This window comes from Chelonia mydas, chromosome 18, assembly GCF_015237465.2.
Source record: "Chelonia mydas isolate rCheMyd1 chromosome 18, rCheMyd1.pri.v2, whole genome shotgun sequence".
NCBI lineage: Eukaryota > Metazoa > Chordata > Testudines > Cheloniidae > Chelonia > Chelonia mydas.
In genome coordinates, this window is record NC_051258.2 from 15,270,560 (window position 1) to 15,297,513 (window position 26,954).

A 26,954-nucleotide genomic window follows, 5' to 3' on the forward strand; every position below is an offset into this window, starting at 1 on the left:
AGCCCCGTTGTTGGTTCAAAGACCGCATCAGTTAAATATCTAGCTATTGGGTCAAGTTATCCATTTAAAAACACAGCATCCCCCAATTGTACAAGACATGGGAGGATGCAGGGGAGCAGGTGGGGGGAAACCGTCTCATCTCCAGTCTCAATCTCCATCTCCATGTAAAACTGGACCTATACAAGATTACTCCCTCATACAGCAACTGCTGCTTTTACCCACTCGTCTCAGAGTTTCAAATTTCTGTCTCAGTCTTTAGATTTGAAAACATGCCTGTTTTGATAAGAGCCTAAAAGATCCAATAGTTACTAATTTATCCAGAAGAATGTGGATAGGATAAAAACTCTACCTCTGAGTTACCTTTTCCAGAAAAGGAATAGTGTCTCACCTTGTTCCTTAATCACCCCATTAGACAACATGCTACACACTTTGAGGGTACCATTCCAAGTGGCATATAAATAGATCCAGGAACTTTAGCTGCTGCTCATTAAAAAAGAAAAGTAATTTTTTTTTAAAAAAGTCTTTAAGAGAAGTATTTTCCTTTTCCCAAAGACTCCTTACCCCTGGTGAAAGGAAGGTCATTTTTATCTTCTAACTCAATCTTTAGGAGTACATCTGGAAAACAAGCTTCTTTAATTCCCTAAAGAATTTGGCAAACCTTCTAATCTGATCTCACCGAGAGAGCACAATGTGGAAAAGCACATGAATTAGGTCGATAATCATTTCTAAGGTCAGGACAGAGATGGCCAAACTGCTTTTGACCTACCAAGGCAGCCTCCATTGCAACAAATAGATAAAAGCAAAGGGAGACTGCAATTTGTGATTTACAAAAGTCACTAATCAACATCTGAATCTGCTAATCAGCTTTCAGTTTCGTTATTGCCAGATGTTTATTTGATACAGGCTTAACAATAAATCCTTAATTTGTAAAACTGTCAGTGGAGTGATTGGTTGAACAGCAGATTAGCAATAAATGATTTTAGTTTAAGTGCAGAAGGGTAAGCCAGGATAAGTATACAAATTGGTTAGCATTTGAAAAATAAGCTTTGTGTTAACCCTTTCAGACATCTGCTGTTGAGAATACAGCACAGTTTTTCATTAGTAAGTTACGTTTTCAGAGCTGGGTTTGCTGCACTGGCTAAAGAGACAAAAAGTTCTGCAAGGTTCCAGTCTACCATGAAAAAGAGCTATGATCCAAGCAAACCATCCGATGAAGTGAGCTGTAGCTCACAAAAGCTTATGCTCAAATAAATTTGTTAGTCTCTAAGGTGCCACGAGTACTCCTTTTCATTAGTTGCCAGGAACTCCCCAGTCTGACACAAACTCTCTTTAGCCTTGAGCAATCCTCTTAACATCTGTGCCTCAGTTCTTCCTAGGTTTAAAAGTAGAACAATAAGTGACCATCTCATAGGAGTGCCGTAAAGTTTAGTTAGTGATACAGCATTTTAAAGGTGTAATAGTAACTATTACAAAATGCATTCCTTGTAATGATAATTAGAGTCCTGTAAATCCACGGATATTTGCTTTATATCCGTTGATGCAGATATCCGCAGATCATTTTTGCAGATTGGATGCGGATACCAATTTTGTATCTGCGCAGAGCTCTAATGAGAGGGGTGGTGTCATTACAGCACACCACAGAACTATCCTGCTCCCAGGAATTGCAAATCAGACATTTCATGGAGTAGATTGCTTTGTTTGGCAGGGAGAACTGAATGCTAAATGAGGACCTTAAAAAAAAAATAAAACAACCACCCTCAATGGAGTTGCATTGACAGCACCTACTGAAGAAGCAACACCCTGTTTTCCAAGTGTTGCAGTGGCTAAAGAACAGAATTGCTGCATGGTGATAAACAGAAATATCTGGGGAAATCAGCAGTCTTCAAAATTGCAAATGCATAGTCACCTCCATCATTGCCAGATACTCAATTACAAACTGTTCCAATAAAAATTGATTTCAAAGCCTCCCTGCCAATTCCAGCACAATTAAACAAAATGAAAAAACTTCACATATTCAAGATCTTTTTTTTACTGCCACCAGAATTACCTACAAATATTAGAAGTACCAACTCAATCTACACTGTTATAACAAATAAATCCACGGTCACAAAACACAAAGAGAAGCAACTCTGCCATCTAGTGGTAGTGACAATTCACTGTGGTTTTATTCTTCATATGTTCTAGTCTTAAAACTTACACAAGTGCACTTTACTGCACTGATTTCCATGTCTGCTAAAATAGGAATTTATCTAGTTATTGATTTAAGCCTCTCCTAATAGAACGAAAGGTGCTTTATAAACAAATACAAAAAGTGGGCACATTTTGATGCTTAAAATAGGATTAATTTTTTTTTGTTACATTAGAATAAAAGCCCATCTAGTCTGAGGACCTTCAAGTAATGATGTTTAGCATGGTGTCATAATTTAAATATTATACCTTACCTTTCATTATACTTCCCTTTCTAAGCTCTGGGGAGTTGCCTACATATGTTTAACTGCAGCAGTAACAGAATTTTGTAAGCTCTTCAGGAACTCATGAAGAATGAAGAAAGGGAGAGAAATTATTTCAGTTTATAAATACTTGGGATGGACCAAGATACTAAGGTTACAGGAGTTATTTAATCATTTAAACATAGAAAATACAAGGAAAAAAAGTCAGACATAGTATCAACTTCAAGGGGCTTTTGAACAAAAAGGGACTATACATGCTATGGGAAAGTGAGCTTTTTGCTGAGTTTGTCTTTTTTCTTTAGTCCTGATTCTCTCCACAATATTTTCTTTTCCCCTGATAGTATTTGTGTGGATCATACCAGAAGGGAAGTAAGCCCAGGCCCAACAGCAGCCCTAAACAACATATACTTACACATCGATTAAAACGGAGTAACAGAGAAAGGAAGTGACTTCCCTAAGGTCACAGTGCAGGTCCAGTGGCAGAGTATAGAATAGAACCCATGTTTTCCAATTCACAGTGCAGAGCCCTATCCTTTGGAAAATTCTACTACACTAATGCATGAGACTAGAAAATGAGCCTGACTATACCCAAAGCACTCAAAATCCAAAAAGTAAACAAGCTGGGAGGGGGGGAAAAACCTCCTAAAATCTTTCAATTTTAGTAATCCAAGAAGCTACTTAACATTAATTTTTTTCACGTGGGAATTTCATTTTCTGTGGTGGATTTTAACAACAATCTAAGGCCCCAATTCTGAAAGCTGATTAAAGTGGTTCTGCATGGGCACTGGAGGTGCGGAGAACCGCACATCTTAAGCCCCACTGATTAGTTTAAGGGTCAGGGCCTAAGTTAGTTGAATACTTTACTAACATAAATGTAATGCTTTAGGCAAGGTTGCTCATTCCTCTCATTGTAATCATCCTTCAAAAACATCTTTCAAGCTTGTTTTTCAAAGAAGTTTAATTAACTGAACATAGAGGAAGTAGAGAAAAATATAAATGCAGCGGGATTGGTTGCATATTTTTCTTGATACACTATAACATAACTTACTTTGAAAATATGGCCATAAGCTTCCTTCTGTTCCTTCTTGGTTCAGAATCTTCATCAAACTCTTCCATCTCCTTTCCTAGAAAAACCTCTTGATGAAACTCCTTGTTAAGATGTCCATCCATCTCCATTTTGACCCCATTCAGGTGGTCTGGGGGCAGGATCTCATTCTCATCTTTGCTGTCAACCGCTTTCTCTTTTAAGGCAGAATTATTTGCAGGCCTGGCATAGACATCCATCAGCAGGAACACAAACAGGAGGGACAAATAGAGAGAGCCCAAACTGCAGAGAAAGGCTTGTTTTGACATCATTGTTGTTGTTCTTGTCCAAAATATTAACAAATTAAATTATGGTGAAAGATTAAATGACCTGAAAGTAGGGGGAAAAAAAAGCAGAAATAAGGAACCTAAAATTGTAAAGCTACAATTTTATTTTAAGCTCCAAATCTAAAAGTAAAAATCCAGCATATTCTGTCGGTCAACATTAAAAGCTTATCTTAAATGACAGAAGCCTGTTTTGCAATTAGAACAAACGAATGTTGTATAAGTAACTAGAGTAAGAAACAGGTTTTGCAAAAAAGTGTAGTGCAGTCGCAAAAGCAGTTCCAGCTACCAAAAGAAAAAAAGGGAGGGGGGTAAAATCTGATTATAGGGAATGTCGAGAAGTTCAATGTATGTCTGTTTCAGAAGAGCACATGTACAGATCAGATGACAAAGGCTGAGGCAAAATGTTACATTACCGGCATAATTCTAGCATACATCAGGCAAGTCTGAGACATATGAAGCTACATTCCACAACCAACAGAGAAAACAGTTCTTTCTAACATGGGGCTTTGCTCTGAAAAGTGTCTAATTTAACAGGTCTCATCCCTTTATAGAGTCAGAATCACATCAGCTTGCTACTAAGACCCCCCATCCTGCTTTGGGCACCATGTAGGCCAGGAATGGGCAAACTACGGCCCACGGGTCGGATCCGGCCGTTTTAATCCGGCCCTCGAGCTCCTGCTGGGGAGCAGCACCATGGCCCCCCTCCAGCTCCTATGGCTTCCCGCACCCCAACCCCTGCCCCAGCCCTGATCCCCCTCCTGCCCTCCGAACCCTTCAGTCCCAGCCTGGAGCACCTTCCTACACCCCAAACTCCTCATCCCCAGCCCCACCCCAGAGCTTGCACCCCCAGCCGGAGCCCTCACCACCCCCCCCCACTCCACTCCCCCACCTGGAGCCCCCTCCAGCACCCTGAACTCATTTCTGTCCCCACTCTGGAGCATGCACCCCTAACTAGAGACCTCACCCCCTCCCACACTCCAAACCCAATTTTTTTGAGCATTCACAGCCTGCCATACAATTTCTATTCCCAGGTGTGGCCCTCGGGCCAAAATGTATGCCCACCCCGATGTAGGCAGATGCTTGTGCCTGCACAGAGTATCACTTGTGGTTGATTATGGCCTTGCGTGCATAAAACTCACTGAAGAGCTAGGACCTAAGGCCCCAATCTTGCAAACACACATATACGTACATAAGAAGGGTCTGACCATTGGGTCAGACCAATGGGTCCAGTGTCCAGTCTTCCAACAGTGGCAGATGCCTGGTACTTCAGAGGGAATGAACAGAACAACAATCATCAAGTGATCCATTCCCGGTCATCCACTCCCAGCTTCTGACAATCAGAAGTATTTCACTGGACAAGTATTTCTAAAATCAGGACCTGAATTAAGTTTACACTCCTTTTACTAACTTTATTTCAGTGAGCACTCCAAATCCAGTTCAACTCTAAAAGAGAGAGCTGATTCTAACCTAGAGCGTGTGCCAACAACAGACTGTTTCAAGACTTTTTGTGGGCAGCGCATGACCAAGTTCCCAAGAAATGTTTCTAGGGCTGGCAGGTAGGAAAGAATCTCTACTTAGAACTGAGCAAATCTGATGTGGAATCAGTGAGAAATGAACATGGAACATCACAATGCTTGTTTTTTTGTTTTTTAAATCATTTTTCAGACTAAAACAACATTTTAAATCTCAAGAGATAAAGTGATTACCAAGAGTGCATTTACTAGAACATCCTGGTAAAAGGAGATTTAGCCAATTACAGAAATAAGTTTCCGACAGAATCCTGGTAGAGTCATAAAAGTATTACAAGTTTTAGCAAATATGATGTAATAATTTAAAAAAAAATTTTAAGGGATAAACAGTGGAGAAACACTATACAGCACCTACTAAACCTGCAGTATTCGCTACTGAGGGAAGATTTAAGAAGAATATAGATATCTACCTGGATAATTACAACAGACAAGCTTAGGACATTTGCTCAGAGGTTTGAGGAATATCAACCATAATGTTTCAGAACTTAATACGATCACATTTAAGATTAGAAGAGGACATTTTTCCTTCCTCGCTGAACTACACAATTAAAATCAACCTTGTAAATTTCTGTTTGCACACCTACCTGGACAGAACTATTATTTTGACATGGGAGAAAATCCCCACCATCACCATTATACAAGGACAATAATATCAATCTCAAGCATCACTTTTCCATCTGAAAATTTTGTATCTACTATTGTTACGAATAATCCCTAAAATTACTGTAACTGAAAGAGATTGAAAAAAGAAAATATTTTCTCTAATTTGTTTGTGCATTTGACATAACTTTGTGTGTAGTGAGTGTCACTATTTGTTGACAGTGGATGCCATTATCCAGCCACTGCAAGAGTGTTTACACTAATTACTGCAAGGAAGCTGAAATTGAAAGCGAATAGCTAGCTATGCATCAAGAAGGAGAGGAACAAGAGTCCTATAACATTTATTATTGTTACTCTCAGGCCCAGCCAAAAGATCTTTCTAAACATAGGGTGGGGGGGCGAGAGAAGGTTTAATGATTTTGTTTTTAACTAAGGGAAAGCTGTTTAGAGGGCACTCTATTTTTTTAGTCAATTAAAAAAAATAAAATAAAAATCAAGCTACCAGAGTCCCATCATCATGGTAAATTTAAGCAAATTCTGTTAGGGCTGATACAGTTTCATGACCATTTTTACAAAGCTGAATTGAACAAGTCCATTTCCAGTTTCCCGTTTTGCAGGCTAACCCCACTTTCTACCAAACTCTGTTATTGAACCTTCACCTGCCCCATCCCACCCAATAGCTCAATTATACAGCAACAACTTGAGGAAAAGCTGTCAGCATGCACAGACTGTACACACTGTATACAGTCACTTACTCCTGAGGGAATTCTGCAGCACTGTGCAGTGCAGAATTTGCACAAAAATCAGTGCTCTGTGCAGAATTTCCTTTTTCACCTGCAGAATTGGCACTGCATAGCTACTGGCCACCACTAGGGGCTGCTGGACACAGCAGATCCCAGCTGACAAACAGTCAACATTGCTGGAGGAAGGGGGAGCTGGAGGGATCCAGGCATTCCCTGAAGGAAGGAAGCCGTGTGCAGGAAACTCAAGCCTCGGATCCAGCATCAGGCAGTTTCTCCATCTGTATCCCTGAGTGGAGACAGGGCACGCAGCTGGGCTCTGGGGGGGGGAGGGGGCACCTCTCAGCTGGGTTGTGTTTAATTTGTGCCAGGGCTGAGTCCTGGCATCTCTAGGCTCCACAGTTCATAGCCCCGGCACCTCTGAGCTTGCTGCATCAGTTATGAAAGTAAAAAAAATTGTTTGAGCCCCGGCACCTCTTTCATTACAAATGAAGCACTGGGGAGGGGGTGTGGGTGTTTGCCCCCCCACCCAAGCTGGGATCTGGAGGAGAGGGAGCACAGCAACAAGAACTGGGCTGGCGCAGGGGTTTCTTTAACTCTCTACTCCTAGGGGAATGTTGTCATCGGTACCGTTACAGGTTATTTTGAAATAAATTACCAAAACAATTGAATCCGGCATGATTCTATAGGGTCATTCTGACAAACAAAAGAGGCAGATTTTAAAATACTGTGCACAGAATGTGCCATTTTGGGGGCGCAGAATCCCCCCCCCCCCACCAGGAGTAAGCGCCACGTGCACGAACACACAACTAGGGGCAGAAGAGACACGGGGGAAAGGGAGCTGAAGGGAACGGACGAGGGTCGTCGAGCGACAAGGGGGGGAAAGGAGCCCCTGACACCTCCAGGTCCCAGCGTTGCCCCCCTGACCCACACGGCCATCTCCAGACCCCAAGTCTCCATCCACCCTCTGTCTCAAGGTCCCAGCGCAGCCCCCCCCCCGCCCCGCCCCGCCCCGCCGTGTAGGCCCCTTCTCTTCCCCCCCCCACCCCCACCCCAGGTGGGTACAGAGACACTCAGCTCCCTTCCTCCCCCCAGCCCCTCAGAGCTCCCAGCCCCTCTCCTTCGCCCAACCCGCCGCAAGCGCGGGGGGGCTCCGCGGCAGGCAGCCCACGCCAACGCCGGTACCTGTGCGGGAAGCTGCCAGGCTCCTCATGCCCACCCCGGCCCGGGCCCCTCGGTTCCGCTCCCCGGCGCGACCCTCCTCCGAAACCCCCTCACGCAGCGATGGCTGAGAGGGGGACAGGAAGCCGGAAGCGCCACTCAACACTAAGGCAAGGACCCCGGGGCGTCCCACCCCGCCTGAGTGGATGGATGGAAGGAGCCACAGCGCGGGGCCGCGGTCCGGGGGCTACACACACGGAGACGTCGCTCTCCTGAGAGGAACGGACACCCGAGCAGTGCCACGAAAGAGCGAGTTCAAAGCAGGCACCGCCAAGACCACCTTTGAAAAAGGGTTTGCGGAGTGAGCGACCATCTTGGATTAGGGGAGGGAAGGCTCTCCCGTAGTGGGCGGCCATCTTTGTTTAGGGCAGGGAGCCCTATAGTAGATATTCCTTTGCGTGGCAGTGGGCGGCCATCTTTGTTTGGGGCAGGGAGCCCTATAGTCACTATTCCTTTGCGTGGCTGTGGGCGGCCATCTTTGTTTAGGGCAGAGAACCCTATAGTCGCTATTCCTTTGCGTGGCTGTGGGTGGCCATCTTTGTTTGGGGCACAGAAGCAAATGTTATCTGAATACCGTTGGCAACCATCTTTGATTGGGGCCAGAGGACCCTCTATGCAGCTACCAGATGACACTGGTCAAGCTGAAAGAACAGGAGGACTTGTGGCACCTTAGAGACCTACCAAATTTATTTGAGCATAAGCTTTCGTGAGCTACAGCTCACTTCGTCGGATGGATTCATACATGATAATATAAAATAGAAATATTAAGAAATGGAATTGACCAGCTCCCCTTCTTCTTCCTAACTTCCCAGTTCCTACTGCTCCTCATCCTTCCTCTACCCCAAAGTAACAACAAATACAACAGCAAAGTGTAATTTACAAAACCCTTCCATTTCATCCTCATATTCATTTACTTCTCTGCCATATCCCTACCCTCTACCTCTTGTCTGCTCTGTTTCTGTCAGATGTAAGTCCTGATTGCCTCTTATATATGTACAGTGCAATCGGACCCCAATCCCAAGTGGGGACTTGGGGGCTATCATAATGCAAATAATTGTTTACTACTAATGCTAATTTTAAATAGATGGGGAATCTCAATAGATCACACAACTATAATATAAGCCAATTTTTGTTTTGCAAGAGGGTGGCAACTTTTCTATCAAATCAGTACCTTAGCGCCCTTCTCCAGGCCTTGGTCACCTCACCTCTCAGAGTGATTGCAGAAGGGTGTCTGCCGACTCAGGCAGACATCGCTGTGTCATGCTTAGTTCACAATGTGCAGGTTACCTTTGCCAGCCTACGGGCAAGAGGGTTAATTTTTCTTTTTTTTAAGTTTAGTTTCCAAAATACAACATGGAAGTCTCCAAATAAACTGCTCTTCCATCAGAAAGCATTCCAGTGCAACCCCTGACTGGGAAGCCCCAGCTGATCCTTTCTAAATTACTTCACATGGGTACTAAGGTGCCTAATTCCCATTGATTTCTATGGGAAGGGGAGTTAGGCACCTCAATACCTTTGAGGCTCTGGGCCTTGGCGGTCAGAGTAACCAGTGTCCAAAGGCCCCATGTCAGCCCCCAGCTGCCCACCCTCCACCGCCTGCCCACAAGAGAACCCCGGGCACCCGAGTCTCGGAGTTTTTACACTGGCGGGCTAGGGGGCTCCCTCCCCAGAAGCGGGGACATCTCCCTGCGCTGCCCCCGCCACCCGCGCCGGCTCCGCAGCTCCCATTGGTGGGGAACTGCGGCCAATGGGAGCTGCGGGGGCGGGGCCTGCGGGCGGAAGTCGCTGCGGCGCGCAGAGCCACCTGGCCTTTCCTCCGCCTAGGACCCAGAGGGGGACCCCGCCGGTGCGGGGGGAGCCGCGCGAGGTAAGTGCCGCCCGGCCCCGGAGCCCGCGCTTCCTCCCGCGCCCCAACCCCGCCTTACCCCAGCCCGGAGCCCCGGCCTTGCAGCGGGGGCCGGAGCCGGGGCCGTGCGCCCCCGACCCGTGGTGCTGGGGCTGCGCGGGGAGAGGGGGGCCTCGGGGTTCGAGCCGGGAGCGGGGGGAGAGAGGGGGGCTCGGGGTTCCAGCCGCGGGGCGGGGCGATGGGGGGAGAGAGAGAGAGAGGGGGGCTCGGGGTTCCAGCCGCGGGGCGGGGCGGTGGGGGGAGAGAGAGAGGGGGGGGCTCGGGGTTCCAGCCGCGGGGCGGGGGGGGGGGGGAGAGAGAAGGGGGGGCTCGGGGTTCCAGCCGCGGGGGGCTCGGGGTTCCAGCGCAGGGGGAGGGGGGCTCGAGGTTCCAGGGGGAGGGAATAGAGAGGGGTTTCAGCCTGGGGGAGGAAAGGGGGGCTTGGGGTTTCAGCCTGGGGGGCCTCGGGGTTCCAGCCACGGGGGGGGGGAGAGAAAGAGGGGGGCCTCGGGGTTCCAGCCACGGGGCGGGGGGGAAAGAAAGAGGGGGGCCTCGGGGTTCCAGCCACGGGGCGGGGGGGAAAGAAAGAGGGGGGCCTCGGGGTTCCAGCCGCGGGGGGAGAGAGAGAGGGGTTCCAGCCGCGGGGGGGGGCCTCGGGGTTCCAGCCGCGGGGCGGGGGAGAGGGGGGGGCCTCGGGGTTCCAGCCGTGGGGGGAGGGGGGCTCAGGGTTCCAGATGGGGGGGAATAGAGAGGGGTTTCAGCCTGGAGGAGGAGGGGGGGGGCTTGGGGTTCCAGTCTGGGGGGGGGGGGGAGAGGGAGGGCTTGGGGGTTCCAGTCTTGGGGGGGGGGAGTGTGGGGGGGGTCCACCTGCTGCCCATCTCCCCCCCCCCCCCCACGTGTCCCGATATTTTAATTCTTGCATCTGGTCACCCTAGGTGCGAGCCCCAGCCTCTCCCCTGTCCGAGTCTCTCCCCCGGCACAGGGGCAGGCGGCCCCGCAGCGGGTGCTGCTCACGCTGACTCGGCAGCGAGGGAGCTGCTGGCACGGCTCCGTGAGCGAAGAGAAAGTGGTGGAGGGACCAGGGCATGAAGCCGCCGCTGAGGGGACTTGTGGCGCCCTCACTGTGCTCGGAGAGGAAGAGTCTCCCAGCCCGCTACCCGTACCAGTCTCCATCCAGGACATTCAGCTGGAAGGGGGCAGGACTGCTGCGATTCCTGCCTAATCCTCAGGGCCGCGCAAGGTGCTGAGGGTGGGGCCTGTGGCTGAGGGGCAGGAGCCATTGTGGGGGCTGAGGTTTGCGCTGCCCGCTCGGGAGGAGGGAGGTGTGAGGGCTGGGCCTGGCCTGGTGCTGCCCTAGGAAGGGGGTGCCCATAGCAGCCTTGGGCCTGGTTCTCGCCTCGGCCTCCGAGGAGGCGTCGGTGTCTCTCCCTGCCACGATGAAGCTGCTGCGGCTCCTGTGTCGCCACAAGACAGCGCTGGGCCTGGGTGGCCTGGCGCTCTTCGCTGTAGTCCTGCTCTACCTGGCCAAGTGCACCTCAGAGAGCCTCAGGCCCTTGCCAGGTCGGGGTCTGCCCCACAACCAGGCACTGCAGCCGCCCCGCGGTGGAGTGGGAGCCGGGCCGCCCCTACTGGCAGCCCCGCTGCCCCCTGAGGAGACGGCTTTCCTGGCTGTCCTCATCGCCAGCGGCCCCAAGTATACAGAGCGCCGCAGCATCATCCGCAGCACCTGGCTCTCGATGGCTGGCCGGCCCCCTCAGGACGACATCTGGTGTCGTTTCGTGATTGGCACAGGCAGCCTGGCTGGGGAGGAGCTTCACAGCTTAGAGTTGGAGCAGAGCCGTCATCGGGACCTGCTGTTGCTGCCTGAGCTTCGTGATTCCTATGAGAACCTGACTACCAAGGTCCTGGCAATGTATGTCTGGCTTGATCTGCACTTGGACTTCCGCTTTGTCCTCAAGGCTGATGATGACACCTTTGTACGCCTGGACGTACTCGTGGAAGAGCTGAGGACCAAGGAGCCACGTCGTCTCTACTGGGGCTTCTTTTCTGGCCGTGGTCGAGTGAAGTCGGGTGGCAAATGGAAAGAGAGCACCTGGCTCCTATGCGACTACTACCTGCCTTACGCCCTGGGTGGTGGCTATGTGCTGTCTGCAGACCTGGTGCATTACCTGCGACTCAGCCAAGACTATTTCAACATGTGGCAGAGTGAAGATGTCTCGCTCGGGGCTTGGCTGGCTCCTGTTGATGTGAAGAGGGTGCATGACCCACGTTTTGACACTGAGTACAAGTCACGGGGCTGCAACAATAAGTATATTGTCACTCACAAGCAGAGCATTGAGGACATGTTAGAGAAGCATCAGACTTTGGCCAAAGAAGGGAAGCTCTGCAAGGAGGAGGTTAAGCTCAGGCTATCCTACATGTATGACTGGGGAGTGCCTCCTTCACAGTGTTGCCAAAGGAAAGATGGCATCCCCTGAAAGTTTTGGAAAAAGGAAGGGCAAAGTGTCAAAGGATAACTCTCTGGGCTGGATCAGTGTCATATGGGCACACCCTTGTATGTAAGGCTTAAAAATTATTCTGAGATTTTGCACGATTCATACGTCAAGACTGTGTGCAGGACCAACATAGCACCATAATTCATAAAAGCTACTGAAACACAAAATACAGGAATAAAGGGGGAAGTGAGGGAAAGGTTATATGATGGAATTTAGTGCAAAGGGGGGAAAAAAGAAAACTTTTTTTTAAATAACTTGGATGCAGAGCAGGTTGGAAGATGTGTCCCAGATTCCAGAGTTTGTTTGTTGAGAACGTGTCATGCCTTCACACCATCCCCAAGATTGTGAAAATAATGTCTACTGTTTAATTTTTTCAGGGAAAAAGTGTCATTTTGGCCAACCATATTGGCAAGTTTTTAAGACTGTAATAAAGAGAGAGCAAATCAGTTGCTAGTGCCAGTGGAAGCAGGTGGCTGGCTAGAACCACTGGCCTGGCATCTAAATGAAGGGAAGTGTTGTTGAGATATTTGCACTGGTTACTTTATACTCTCGATGAGGGGGAGGGTGGTGTGTCCAGTCTTTGGAAAGAGTTCTGATTTAATTATAATAGGTTTTGGGTAATATCCCTGAATTTAAATCTTCAATAATTTTTTTAAAATAGTTTATGATGTACTATGTAATCTGGATTATCTGGCAGCTACTAAATAGGTCTGTATTTTGAAAAGTGTATGTGTCATGCCATATTGCAGTATTAGGGTAGGTTCTCAACTATCTTGATTTGGAAGTAGACATTTATGCTACAAACCTAGCACTCGGTTATTGGGATTAGAAACTGCTCTTGTATTCTCCAAGTGCATTGTGTACAAAGAAATCTTAACTTCCTAATTTTTACAAAAAATGATCCCACTAAGAAGTATATGATCTAATTATGCAAACAATAGGACTACTTACATCAGTAAGGATAACCTATGTGAGTAAGAGTTAGCAGGATTGGACCTATAACGTCTCAAATTGGAAGTACAAAATTTTATCAAGTTATCTGGACTAGATTTTCAAAATAAAGCAATAGATCTGTTTAAAAAAAATAAATCTGAAGAATTGGCTATTTTAGTTGCTAATATGGTATGTAAATGATTGGGGTTTATTTTTTCACTTCTCTGTAGTCCTGTCTACACTACAAATGAATCCATTGCTGACAAGGATTGTTGGGCATGTTTGGTGTGTAACTGAGGGTATAAATGGGCCACTTTTAGCACAGTGACAGAATGCATTACACTCTCAAATAATTCTAACACATTTTCTGTGCAGACTTTTAGTTGTGTGACTGAATAATCCTGATATCCTGTAATGGTGTTGAAAATGGTTCCATCTGTGCACACGGTTACACCTTTGTCCACACTGGTCCAGGGGGACTCCCTTCTGAAAACCCTTGTCAGCAACAGATCTCTTTTCTAGTAAAGACACATCAGCTTTAAAGTTGATGCCTAAAGGGCATGTTCACACTCTTCAGTCTTTCTTACAGTCTGTTGCACAGTGCACTTTCATACTATTATTATTTCTTTCTCTCACTGGACGGTACACCTTTCTCTTACCTGTGGAGGGAGACTTCAACTTCAAATAATAAGATTTGGTGCTGACATCATAACATTTTTGCTTTTCAGACCCAACTTAGTAATTTATTCCAAAGGAATCAAGTGTATTTATTTTCTCGTCATTAAAATGCACTTCTTCTATCTAGTTTTAAACAATTTCTTGAGAGAATTAAGTGGAAAAAAACTCTTTTTGGAAAGGAAAACAACTCCTTATTTACATTAAGTATTTCAACAATACATTCTGTAACTTTCCTTCTAAAAACAAAATTAGCTAATGAAGACATCGAAAAAGTAACTTATTTAATCTGATGCATCCAGTCTTTTGTACTTGGACATAGTGACACTTACTGCAGATGTGCCCTTCAGTGGAATATATTCCTGCAGAACAAAAAGTTTAAGACTTCACCTGGTTGCAAGACATTAAATTGGTTTCAGTAATCCTTTTAAAGTCTGTATGTCTCTTTGGTCTTTGGGCTAAGTTAGTATTGTACACACATAGTTCAGTGTTTGTAATTGTGATAATTTATTTATAAATATTGTAAATGTACTATTATTGTTAAAAGTTTAAGATAGCTAAGTATCATCTTATTTTATAATTATTTAAGAAAGTGTGTTAAGTTTCACAAGTATTATTTGTGAAATGCTTTAATTTATTGATGTACAGTTCCTAATTTAAATAGGGTCTGAGTTGTAGATCCAAAAATCTGCTGCATGACTCTCTTAACCTGGTAAGAATGTACTAATCACCCATTTGTCTAAATATCAATGTTTATGTAAGTCACGGGCATTGTTGCTTCTTTGTTGTTTTGTTCTGTTTTTTTTTTTTTTTTGAAAGGTTCTCTTTTCGGAGCTTTCATGTGAGGATGAGAATTTGAGGTTCAGAAGAATGGAAAATTAATTGTCAAATCCCATGTGACATCTGGCTGGAAGAAAACATACAAATGCGCGCACACACACTGATGGTTAATTTTTTTGTAGAATGCTGAGTTCTTGCTATGCCCCTGAGTTCCAAGAATATTGAGCTTCATCCTACAAAGTACTTACTTAAACATATGAGTAGTCCTCTTGATTTCATTGGGACTATTCACATACTTAAATTAAAATCAAGACCAGAGTGCCCAGCACCTTGAAGAATTAAGTCCATAAATTATTGTGGTAAATATAGTTCTATTTGAAATCTAACAACAAATTTGAGTAACAAAGTCCTTCTGGTCTAGAATTACCTATGTTTTGCCTCTCAGTTCAAAAATTAATTGTTTTGGAAGGTATGACTTATGTAAGTTGATCCATTTTTTTATGTTTCTGGAATATAGAAAAAACATTTTCCCATATGTTCTGATCAGAATATTTATGCTTGAAAAACTCTCAAGTGCCTCAAGATAAAAGAAATTCAAACCTGTCTGACTTCGTAGATCTGATTGACACTTTAAAAATTCCAAAGTTGAATTTTTAATGACTGCTATTTTGCATGTTGGATGCTCAGTCGAACTGGCAAAGTTTGCAAGATCTGCAAGCCAAATAAATTGCAGTTCAGTGAGTTTAAAAAGTCTTTTAAGGTTGGTTCTGTTAGTCACTGGGGCAGAGAGTCTGCTGAGTTAATCAGCAAAGAGAACTGGTGACCCGGAAGTCATTATTATAAATCCAGGATCATTATCAGCTTCACAAGCCAAATAACTCAAGAGTTGTATTTCTTTAATTAGAAAGTCACATGTAAAAAGCCTTCTGTTAATGCAATGTTAAGGTTAAATATCAAGTAACTTTACACAGGCGATGTTTTATATTGCTTGACTCTCAAGTGCTTGATATTTCAACCCTAACTGTTGCATTAAAATGTTTTGTTTGCATTTAATTATGAACCTATATTTTAAAATTTGCATTTAAGATCCCAGATCCAGAACAGCACATGCATGCGCACACGTGCGCACACACACACACGTATATAAAATATAGGGTTAAACGACAAATATATTTTAAAACAAAAGAGCTGAAAATCATTTTTCTGACCTTATGACTGAATTCTGTATTTCTTTTACAAGGGATGTTGACATCAGAGAAATTTAATGCAGTATAAGGATTTCATGGTTTAGGTGATTAGACGTCCTGTACTGCTGTTTGAAAAACAAGTGAAAACCTGGCCCTGTTGAAGCTAATGGGAAAGTCCATTGTCTTCATGGGGGCCAGGATTTCACCCAGAGTGCCTAACCTCTGCTCCTAACAAGTAAAAAGTATTTTGGCCTTTCCTTAAAGATCCTCGTATTGAAGTTAGTGGGAGTTTTGCCACTGATTTCAATAGAAGCAAGATCAGGCCCAAAATATATTCATTTGTAATTTTTCACGTCTGTGTTAAATTAATTATATGGAATCAAACTTTTATTTAAATAGCATTTCAGTTGACTTCTAAGGGAGTTCCTCATTTAAAAAAAAAAAAAAAAAAAGTCAGCCATTTATACTTGTTACTATTATGGTGTTGCAGAAAATGTCCATAGGACTCTTCCCTGGAAGACAAGAGGAAGATGGCTCACCTCAGTTGACCTAAACAGTATTCTAAATAGCAGTTGATGTGGGCTGCAAGTCACTGTTTATTTGAAATATTATATTAATATTACACTTATGTTCTTTGCAGGGCTATAGTAAAACTATGCTGTTTGACAGAACATTAAAAACATTTTTAACTTTTTATTTTTTTTTGTTATTCACTGGATGATTTCTTTAATAGTTTAATAGTTTTCAAATTGTACATATAGAATTGTCTGTCATCCATGTTAGAAGTTGCATGCCTTAAATTAGGTCCTTTATAAAATCCTATTACCACGATAGTGTTTCAAGTACAAGACCGAAAGATTTTGGTGCACCTATTGAATTCCTCTTAAAATGGTCACTCTGATGTAAATTCAAATAGAAAAACAGAAATTTTGCTTTCCTTTGGGTGATTTTTAAAATGGCATGCAGAATGATTTGTGATCTTGTTTAATGTGTAAAAGTGAGCTAGCTGAGTCTTATATTAAAAATTTAACAAATCAATTAAAAATAGTTTTGCTATTTTAAAAAACATATTGCCCTTTCAGTAAGGGCCTGCATCTAGAAGTCAGTTACCTATTTACCTAAACTAAATACTCTTCTTGGAGTTGCAAGAAACCGCTACCAGGAAAAACAAATTTCCCTGCTGTCTAATCTTGTCCATATAAAGAATGCAGAAGTTCAGCATTAAAATTTGCTATTTGTGGCAGATATTACATTTTATATACTTACATCAGTTAATTTTGGCCTTTGAACTACTGGAGGAACTATTTCATGCCACAGCTGCGTTAGCCTTAATGCCAGGAAAAAGAAATTATTAAGAAAAACATTAGGGGTATTGAAAGGTGGTTATGCTTTGCTCTTCTATGAATTTCCGATCAACTCCAGAATCATAGCTGAAGTAGAATTTAATGTTGCTGTATACTTGACATAAGCTGTCAATAGAGCATATATAGAAATGGTTATTTTGGATGTGCTATCTAGAGTATTCCTGCAGGTGTTCCTTCATATACCTCTGTGAAATATCTTAAAACTATTTCATTCCTGATATGCTACTTTGCTAGTTAATTCTTATCTTCTAATACAGACCACCCTCCGTTTTTATCCAATATCTAGTCAGCTGTGGGGTGTATTAATTTACTTACTGGACCTTCTTGAAGCTGGAAGTTGCTGGTTATAAAGTGTGCCTTTAGAAACAATACAATAGTTGAGGTTTTGTGCCCAGTGTAGTCACCCATTTTCAGCTATGCAGCATTGCCAGTTGGAGGTCACAGTTGTCTGTTCTTTCAGCCTTTGTATAGAGAAGAATGGTAAGAAACTAAAAGTACTCGTGATAAGAAGCATCTTGTATACTGCATGTTATAGCTATCCATCTCCTTAGTTTTATGCCTTTATTGGCCAAAAAATGTCTCTGTGCTAGAACTTTTATTAAAATTACTGTTGCTGTCATGGTCACTTCTTGTATAGTATGGAAAAAAGTCAACTTCAATATGAACTTTGGTTATATTTAATTTTTTTCTATACCGTTGCGTAGTAGAGGTATAGGCAGTTGGCCCAATCGTACAGTCCTTGCATGTGCAACATTTCCATAAATTATGTAATGTTCCCATCATGCCCAGAATCCCAAATCAGCATGCAGGCTCCATTTATTAAACACAATGCAAACAAGTCCAAAACGTGTCTCAGCGCTTACATCAACATTCTTCCTAGGTTGTCTCTTTTTCTGCCTTAGCTCTGCAAGATCAGGTCCAATGATATGGACACATTTATACAATAAATAATGTACAGAATACACAGAAACTAGTATTTGGGCAAATGCTGCACATATTTACCTTCATTTCTAATTGTTAGCAGGTATGAAAGGGTTTGATCCCAGTACAATGAAGTAAGTAGAATGACTCCCATTGATTTAAATGGGCTTGGGGTCCTACCCTAACTTCTCAAAAACCATTCCATGTCTAATCTGATATACAAATCCTATAGACAGTGGGTTTTAAAAATTCTGGCAAAACATAAGACACTTCACTTTAATATCTGCAGGTGATTTTCAGATGTCAGTAGAATAATTTGTTCAACTGAAAGCACATTTTCAAAACATCTCTCCTGTTTGCTGAGTTCTGCTCCTACTGGAAAAGTGTCTATATTCTTACCCATCTTCTCTCTTACTGCTAAATTGGCATTGAAAGAAACAGATCAGAAAACTAGCACTGACAGAGTCTTGTCTTTATTAGAATAATCCTATGTGTTCGACATTTTACAAATGAATTAGTTACAGGTCCAAAATGAATTTGAGTTAGAAGCGGTTATTTCTTCCAACTATATACAAATTTTATATTTTGGTTGTGAAAGGTTACCGGTTTTCATTGGCAGCTCTGTGGTCACCTGTTTGTTCTTTCCTGTCAAGGAAAAACTTTCATACATGCTACCTGGAGTACCAATACTTAATGTCTCCTCTTTACAATTTTAATCTTCCTATAAAAAGAATGCAGTTATTCCTGGTATACAGCATTTGGAAAGATTTAGCAAATTTAAGGCATCACTAGCCATATTGGTTGATTTCTAGTGTGGTATAAAAAGAACAGCTCTGACCTAACTATGAATAGCTCTGACCTAATTAGAAGAGATGACTCAGATACTCAGCACAGTGTGACACCTGTATTAAGTATATTACTGCATTTGCTGATGTACAATCCTGGGGAAGTAGTGATTTGATAGATAAAGACTGTGCTGCTGAAATAGCGGCAAAGAGTCCTGTGGCACCTTACAGACTAACAGACATATTCGAGCATAAGCTTTCGCGGGTGAATGCCCACTTCGTCGGATACAGGGTATTCCCCCACGAAAGCTTATGCTCCATATGTCTGTTAGTCTATAAGGTGCCACAGGACTCTTAGTCTGGATCTGTAAAAGCGGCAAACACGGCTACCCTTCTGATACTTGCTTCTGAAATGCGTACATTAATCATTTATAATTACTTCTGTGCTTGGGATCTGACAAACCTGTGTTACCACATTAATGACAGCCAAAGCTAAAGTTAAGATTGCAGTGTGACATCCCTTTATAACACACTGCTGTCACTCATGCCTTATTTCAGTATGTAGTTTCAGCCCCTTTTTATGTAAGTTAAGAAATCAACTGAACTCTAAAATGACAATATCCTATGTGGCTAAAGCGCAAGAAAAATGGTTATGCAAGTTGTTAAAAAATGACAAAATTGTGTGATGACACAATGTGAGCCAATCAATCTTGCTATACAAACCTTAACATGTTCATTATGTAACTTTTGTGCTTAAGGCTTTGAGCCAGAAAAGCATTTAAGCATGTTTAAATTTAGACACATAAGTAGTCCCTTTGACTTCATTGAGATTACTCAGGTGCTTAAGTGCTTTGCTGGATCAGGGTCTAAATTTGCAGATTTAATATTATATTAATGTAGGATTTTACTTTTTGTTTAATAAATATCTGCAAGAGCAAATTTAGACTGGAATAGAGGTTTCACTGGCCATCTGGCTCCCTATCCCATGGAATCGGGGCACTAGGTCAACAGAGGCTTCTCCAGACCTGAGGAGGAAGTAGCTCTGTTGCTTGGGAAGGAGGATTCTTTGAATGATGTGTTGTGACGTTCTTTAAGAATTTAAAGGTTGCTACCTGCCCAGTTTTCTGGGGTGGTCTTAAACTGAGGACCAGTTTAAATACTAGTAACACTCTTGTCACACCTGCTTGTGTGTAGCATGCAAGCTACATTCAATGCAGTGGAAAGCAGGGCAGACTTTCAACACTTAAGTTGTATTTTGGTGGGTTTTTTTCTTAAACACCAGAAGAAGCGGAAGCAGACTTTGCTAAAGGACACCTACCATAACTGTTTTGAGCATGTTTGGCTTGTTCATCTTAACTTAGCAAATCTACATGTTTGTTCTCATGTCCTTGTAATTCAGCTACTCCATCAATTGCCTTACCAGTCAGTTAAATTCTCAGGGCTGGCTTGGAATTTTTTTTCATGCTCTAAATTCTGATTTCAGAAATGTCAGATCTGTCAAGATGTTAATTAGATTATTTTAGGATAAATGTACAAGAAAAAACAGGTGTATTAGTAATGCCCTAAGGCATGTTATCACAGTTGTTGTACATCCTGACCTACAGCAATAGTGTTTCAGTGGTGCACTTCATTAAAGTGCAGTTACTGATGTGCAGTGATGCACACCACATGGGGCTGTGATTAGCATCTGGCCCTCTGCATTTATCCTGTAATTTATAGTATATTAATATAATACCTTTGGGGGTTTGATCCTCTACCATTAGTCAATGGGAGGTCTGCCATTGCCTTTAATGGGAATTCCAGATGCTAAGGAATTCGGATAATCAGGCCATAACTAACTTGTCACAATTGAAATGCAATTTTTATTTATTTTTTTGGTCTGGCATGCCTGCCAGTTTTTACCTCATATTCACACTTGTATTTATCTTTCTCCAACTAATGGGGAAAAAATCTTCAGGGAAAAGAAATCCATTAAACGTTCAATTCTGCATTACGTCAAGGAAAATAGCTGGCACCAAACTGAACTGTGAAGTGGGATTGCAGTTTTGGGATCCTGATAATACAAAGTCAAGCCATGTGCTTAATGGTCTTGGTTTGTCTTTAATCTCTCAAATGTGGCAGCTCATTGTAGAGAATGGTTGAAAGCAATAGTGCCAGTAAATAATTTAATGGCAAACGTTTATGATAATTCCTCTGGGAAATGCCCATCTCCAGTAGAATAGGCTGCCCACTTGTAAGAAGTTTCTCCTTCAGATCTCTTGAATGCCATCATGACCATACAGAACCCCCCAATATGCGTGCTGGGCATGTAAAAGGAACCGAAAAAGCCTGCACCAATTTAAGGTGGCCCTGCATTACGTGATCATAACTATGACCCCAATCCTGCAATCTGATCCTGTCAAGCTGGGTCTCTTGCACCAAAGTGGAGCCCCATTGGCTCTACTGAGACTCTGACAACCAGGGCTCATCCGTGGAGAGCAAGTTGCTGGATCAGGCCTTACTGTCATATAAACCAACGCTCTGTCCGTTGTGTTTTCATGAACTGAAGTTGCCCTTAAGCACATGCTGCAAAACCGATCTCTTTTCTCCAGCTTTTAGAGAGTGAGGACAACTTTGATTGTGGTGGGAGACGGGGAGACTTTCGGTTTGTATTGCCTGGCTTTGCTGGTTAACTGTTGGATGGGAATGCTGGAGTTGTAATAAGGGAGCTGTTTGAATATTTGTACTATATTATGCCATGGGCACCTACAACAAGCTATTGAATTTTGTACTGATAACATAAATCTGTATGTTTTGCCTACTGGCTGTGCTTGGAGCTGAGGGCATCTAGTAAAAGGCCATCACTAAACCTGCTTTCACTGCATTAATGTGCATTTGCTTTAGGGGGGACTTTGCCTGCAGCCTGAATTGAGCCCTGTATTTGTGAATAGGCAAAGAGGTGTTTGTTTGCATTTGGCCTTATAAGTGTTGGATGAATTGTTAATGCGAATACATGAAAATTAATTAGGGCTGGGCTTTTCAAAGGCATCTATCTCATTGTTTCTCAATCTTTTTGATACCAGGCACCGGCTTGCTGCCTTCCTAAACTGTGTCAGGGACATCTCAGGGACCAGCACCAGTCCATGGACCGTTCATTGAGAAATACTTATCTGTGGGAACTGGACACCTGGTTTCTATAGACTTTCAGTGGGAATTGTGTGCCTAATTGCTTCCAGCCCTTTTGAAAACTATAGCTTTGTTCTGTGGCTACTGTAGTGCGGAACACATGGTCATGCCAATACATCAGATCTGGCCCAAGGGCTAAATGTTTGGCACCCTATCTCTACAGCCCATGCCTTGTTCTCTGTCCACAACAAATCACAGACAAGCAAGAGTTGTTCTCTACTGCGATTTGTGCAAAACCCAAATGACCACAGGGAATGCTGCAAAGCCAGGAAGAAAGTAAACTTCCATGAAAAATTCTGCTCAACAGACAACAGCTATAAGTGATGGAAGATCACTGCTAATGTTGTGTAAAGCAGCCTGAACAAGAAAATAAAATGTGGAGGGGAGGGGATGTATGCTTTTATGCATCTTGCTGTTGCATTGCACAGGAAAGTGGTTATGGGAAGATGTATCCTGTGGTGCACTCTCTCTTTATGGCATGCAACATACCCACAGTGTGGCAGGTGGCAATATACATACTAGCTTTAGAGCCATAAAGCAAGTGATGTGCACTTAGGTAATTATTTCCTTTCATGTCTTTGGAGCAATTGATTGTAGGGCTGTACTGCAGTTAAAAAGACCTTGCATTCAAAATGCATTTCATAAAAAGAGGAAAGATTATTCTTTGGTGAATGAAAGCAGTAGCAGACGTTGGGGCATTGCTGGCTGGCTTTCAATTAGAGGAGAAATTAGTGATGGAGAGTCTAGGTATATTCTTAATTCAACTTGTTTATTTACACTATACAAACCAGTCCTGGAACGGAGATGGTCAAACAGCATGGAGGTAATCTCCTTTTATAAGTTTCAGAGTAGCAGCCGTGTTAGTCTGTATCCGCAAAAAGAAAAGGAGTACTTGTGGCACCTAAGAGACTAACAAATTTAAAATTAGTCTCTAAGGTGCCACAAATACTCCTTTTCTCCTTTTATAAGAATCTCAGTTAAAATATTAATCCCTGGTTCCCAGGGAGCAACTCTATCAGTATATAAATTGACCTGTTTAATATCAAGTAGCAATGCTACATAGTCAACTAGTCACAAAGGAACGTTGTGGGTTATTGGATGTTTGGTAGAATAAAGCTATCCTGCCAGAGAGGACAGTTAGAGCACAGGTGTAGATGACTCCTGGCTCCTATCCTTGATTATGCATGTGCCTTGCTCTGTGGCCTTGAGAAGATCACTTAGGTTTAAATTTTCAATTTTTGGGGACTCATTTTTTGAGTGCCCAATTTGAGACACCCTGGCTCTGGCATTGCATGGTGCTGCTGACCCCAATTTAAGTCAATAGGAGCTGCATATGCTCAGAATCTCTGCAAATCAGGCCCAAAGTGTCAATTTGGGCACTCAGAATTAGTAGGCATTCTACAAAAATTAGGCCTTACCTTTCTGTGTTTGATTCTCTCTTTGTAAAATGGGTATCATAAAACTTATCACCGAGGAGTAATGTTGAGCTTAATTTATATTTGTAAAGCACTTTGCAATTATCAGATTATGAACACAATCTATTATTTCACTAGCATGAAGTCAAATAATCTCTCATTTGTTGGCTATAAATACAGTGGAGTATTTAAACTTTAATAACACATTTAACCTGATTGCTCACCCATTCTCATTAACACCGCTAGATTATGTTATGCAGAGTAGGGAATGAAGAAAAATAAATCAAGAAATCCATTATTATTTTTATCCAGGGCAGCAATTATGTGCTGGAAAACTCTCCAATTATTCGTTTCAATTGGTTACTTTCATGTAGCTTGCCATGTTGCAAGTTCAAAGACATGAAAGAGCAGAATGTTAGTAGTAGTTTGTCCAAGGATCATAAGCATTTGTATATTATATGGCTTGGAAAAATGATTTGGAAACTAAAATGCAACATGTTCCGAACTCTAATGAACTTTGAAAATTATAGACAGGGATCCTGACTGCAGCAGAAGAATTGACCCAAACTCACCTAAAATTGGAAGCAACCCTGAACTGAATCTGTTTTTTGAAGTCTGCAAAAAGCCCAGTGAATTTTCTCCGTGTTATTTTTCATCTTGAAGCCTGGAGTCTTTGTTTTAGGACCCTTTCTAATTCCTGGAAATGGAAATGGTCCTTTGACTTAAATGGGAGTTGGATCAGGGGTTTGCTAGTTCTGACCAGGAATAGAAGTAGAAGTGTCTTGAAAACAGGCTCGTTTTACAAAAGTTGCATTTCAATATGCAGGCCCAAGAGGTTTGCATAGTCCAGACTGATACTCAGATTTTGGAGGATTCATCCAATTCAATCCTCAGAACCTTTTGTTGTTCACACAATAAAATCTTGCCTCAACTGAAGGGAAGGAATTCCTGTTGCATTTATCAAACCAAACACATTTCCCTGCTCAACTGACCTTCTCCGCTCAATGCAGGCATCAGCCTTAACTTCCAATGTGAAGCTGAATAATGGAAGTAATGTGGGTTCATTGGGCTGAATTTATGTCTCTGCCACAGATTCCTTTTGTGATCTCAGGTAAGTCATTTAATCTTTCTGTATCTCTGAGCCCCTTCTGTGCAATGGAGATGACAGTATTTCCATTCACCTACACGTTGTCTGTCTTGCCTTGGACAGATTGTAAACTCTTCAGGACTGGGAGTATGTCTTACTGTCCACGCGTATAGCACCATTGGGTCCTCTAGGTATTACAATAATGCAAACAATTATACTCTTTTCTAGTAATTTTGCCCTAGATTTGCTTCACTGTCTCACAATTGATATATGACCTCAGTGGCATGAGGTATTAATGCTCTTCAGAGGGGACATATACAAACAAATAGGATTTCCTGGGTTAGTTTTAATTTCTAAGGGCAAATTGAATTAGCAAGATTCATTAATTTAACTTATTTACACTGTCTATACCTCTTCTTCTGATAGAGAGCCTTGCTAATAATTTTCCCTCAGCAAATGTTCACTCTGACCGCGGTTTAAAATTCAGTATGTCTTACTGTCCACGCGTATAGCACCATTGGGTCCTCTAGGTATTACAATAATGCAAACAATTATACTCTTTTCTAGTAATTTTGCCCTAGATTTGCTTCACTGTCTCACAATTGATATATGACCTCAGTGGCATGAGGTATTAATGCTCTTCAGAGGGGACATATACAAACAAATAGGATTTCCTGGGTTAGTTTTAATTTCTAAGGGCAAATTGAATTAGCAAGATTCATTAATTTAACTTATTTACACTGTCTATACCTCTTCTTCTGATAGAGAGCCTTGCTAATAATTTTCCCTCAGCAAATGTTCACTCTGACCGCGGTTTAAAATTCAACATCATTTGCAGATGGATTATTGCCTGGAATGAAAGCAAATAATAAAAGCAAAGCACCAAAATTAAATTGAAAAGATTAAATCAATCTCAAAAATTTTATTCATGGGAACAAAAATGAACACTGGGCAGGTTATCGGCTCCCTGGGGAGAGTTCCCGAGTACCTGTTTGTGCATCACAGTTGCTAGGCAAGCAGCCGAGAGTGAGGGACAGATTTTTAAAGGTATTTAGACTCCTAAAGATGTAGATAGGTGCCTGGTGAGATTTTCAAAAGTGCTTAGGTTTCAGAGTAGCAGCTGTGTTAGTCTGTATTCGCAAAAAGAAAAAGGAGGACTAGTGGCACCTTAGAGACTAACCAATTTATTTGAGCATAAGCTTTCGATGCATAATGCATCTGATGAAGTGAGCTATAGCTCACGAAAGCTTATGCTCAAATAAATTGGTTAGTCTCTAAGGTGCCACTAGTACTCCTTTTTTCAAAAGTGCTTAGGGGCCCAATAGGAGTTAGGTGCCTAGGTGCTTTTGAAAATCCTACTCGGTGCCTAAATAGCTTTAAAAATCTGGCCATAAGTGGCTCAGGAGACTGGCAAGAGATTTTTGTGAGGCCTTCAATGTTCAAATTCAGCCCAGGAGTAGAATTCCAGGTGGGTGTGTTGGTCACAGAGTGAACTGGATATCTGGCTCACTCGAAAGGGGCTGTAAAGGCGAGCCCTGCTCCCTCTCCTCTGCTAAAATCGCAGTCCGGGAGAGTTCCCCCTCCTCTCCCTGGTCTGGATTACAGCAGTGCTCTGCTACAGCCCCCCTCTCTTCTTTAGCCCACGCAGTGAGAGGGCCCTTTTCTATACCAGTCTAACCCACTGCCAATAGCATTTCTAAAGCCCCACCACCATTGTGTCCAAGTTCCATCTATGGCGTACAAAACAGAGAGAGCTGAATCCTTGTTCCTTGCCCTAGCTCACCATGAGACGTACAGTCACGTCTATATTGCTTTTCACCCAAATGTGGATCAGCGCCTGATTTTGGTGCCTTGGCTTTTCCATCACTAAGAGGGGGCTAATGACAAACAGGGTATAAAGGGGTGTGAATTCCTGTGAGCACCTTAGCTGACAGCTAAACACCATAGGGAGGGGCAGGATCAGCAAAGCCTAGATTACTTGATAGCGAGAGAGACGGCTAACGCATCCTTACCAAGAAGAGGAAACTTGAGTGGCTTCTCTGTGCTGGCTGGTGCTCCGGTACTCAGGGGAGGTGAGGAAACTTAGGTATTGAGGGGAAGAAGAGGGGTTCCGCATCGGGGTGAGTTCTAAACCCAAGATTGCTTTTCCAGTCACTGGAGAGGCAAAGTCCCTGGCAATAAACGATAGCCTAGCTCATCCCCGAGAGCCCTGCTTTGCCATTGCACAGAGATGCAAATGTACCAGACTCCAGAACACTCAGGATAAGAGCTTCAAACCACCACCATTTCTGCGACCCATCTTCATTATCCCAGACCCGGCGCGGGAGACGTGCGGCCTTTCACCCCTGCTC

The 26,954-nt window shown here is 43.1% G+C and overlaps 2 protein-coding genes across 3 annotated transcripts in view; one reads left to right on the forward strand and one right to left on the reverse strand.

The window, feature by feature from the left end:
• The window catches only part of SDF4 (stromal cell derived factor 4), a 35,076-nt gene extending 26,913 nt beyond the window's left edge, over positions 1-8,163 (reverse strand). Inside the window, exons 1-3 of one of the 2 annotated variants that reach the window (XM_027832340.3) lie at positions 7,876-8,163; positions 5,011-5,085; positions 3,499-3,864 (exon numbers count right to left, since the gene is read on the reverse strand). In XM_027832340.3, the coding sequence (XP_027688141.2) occupies positions 3,499-3,806 (308 nt within the window). In that variant the 5' untranslated portion in view covers positions 3,807-3,864; positions 5,011-5,085; positions 7,876-8,163. The remainder of the gene's footprint in view (positions 1-3,498; positions 3,865-5,010; positions 5,086-7,875) is intronic. The other variant, XM_037881426.2, reaches the window with a different exon arrangement.
• A 1,489-nt stretch (positions 8,164-9,652) lies between these two features.
• B3GALT6 (beta-1,3-galactosyltransferase 6) lies at positions 9,653-24,452 on the forward strand. The gene is made up of 2 exons (XM_037881210.2): positions 9,653-9,778; positions 10,732-24,452. The coding sequence occupies exon 2, from the start codon at positions 11,233-11,235 to the stop codon at positions 12,271-12,273; it is 1,041 nt and encodes a 346-aa protein (XP_037737138.1). The 5' UTR covers positions 9,653-9,778; positions 10,732-11,232; the 3' UTR covers positions 12,274-24,452.
• Positions 24,453-26,954: the final 2,502 nt, after the last annotated feature.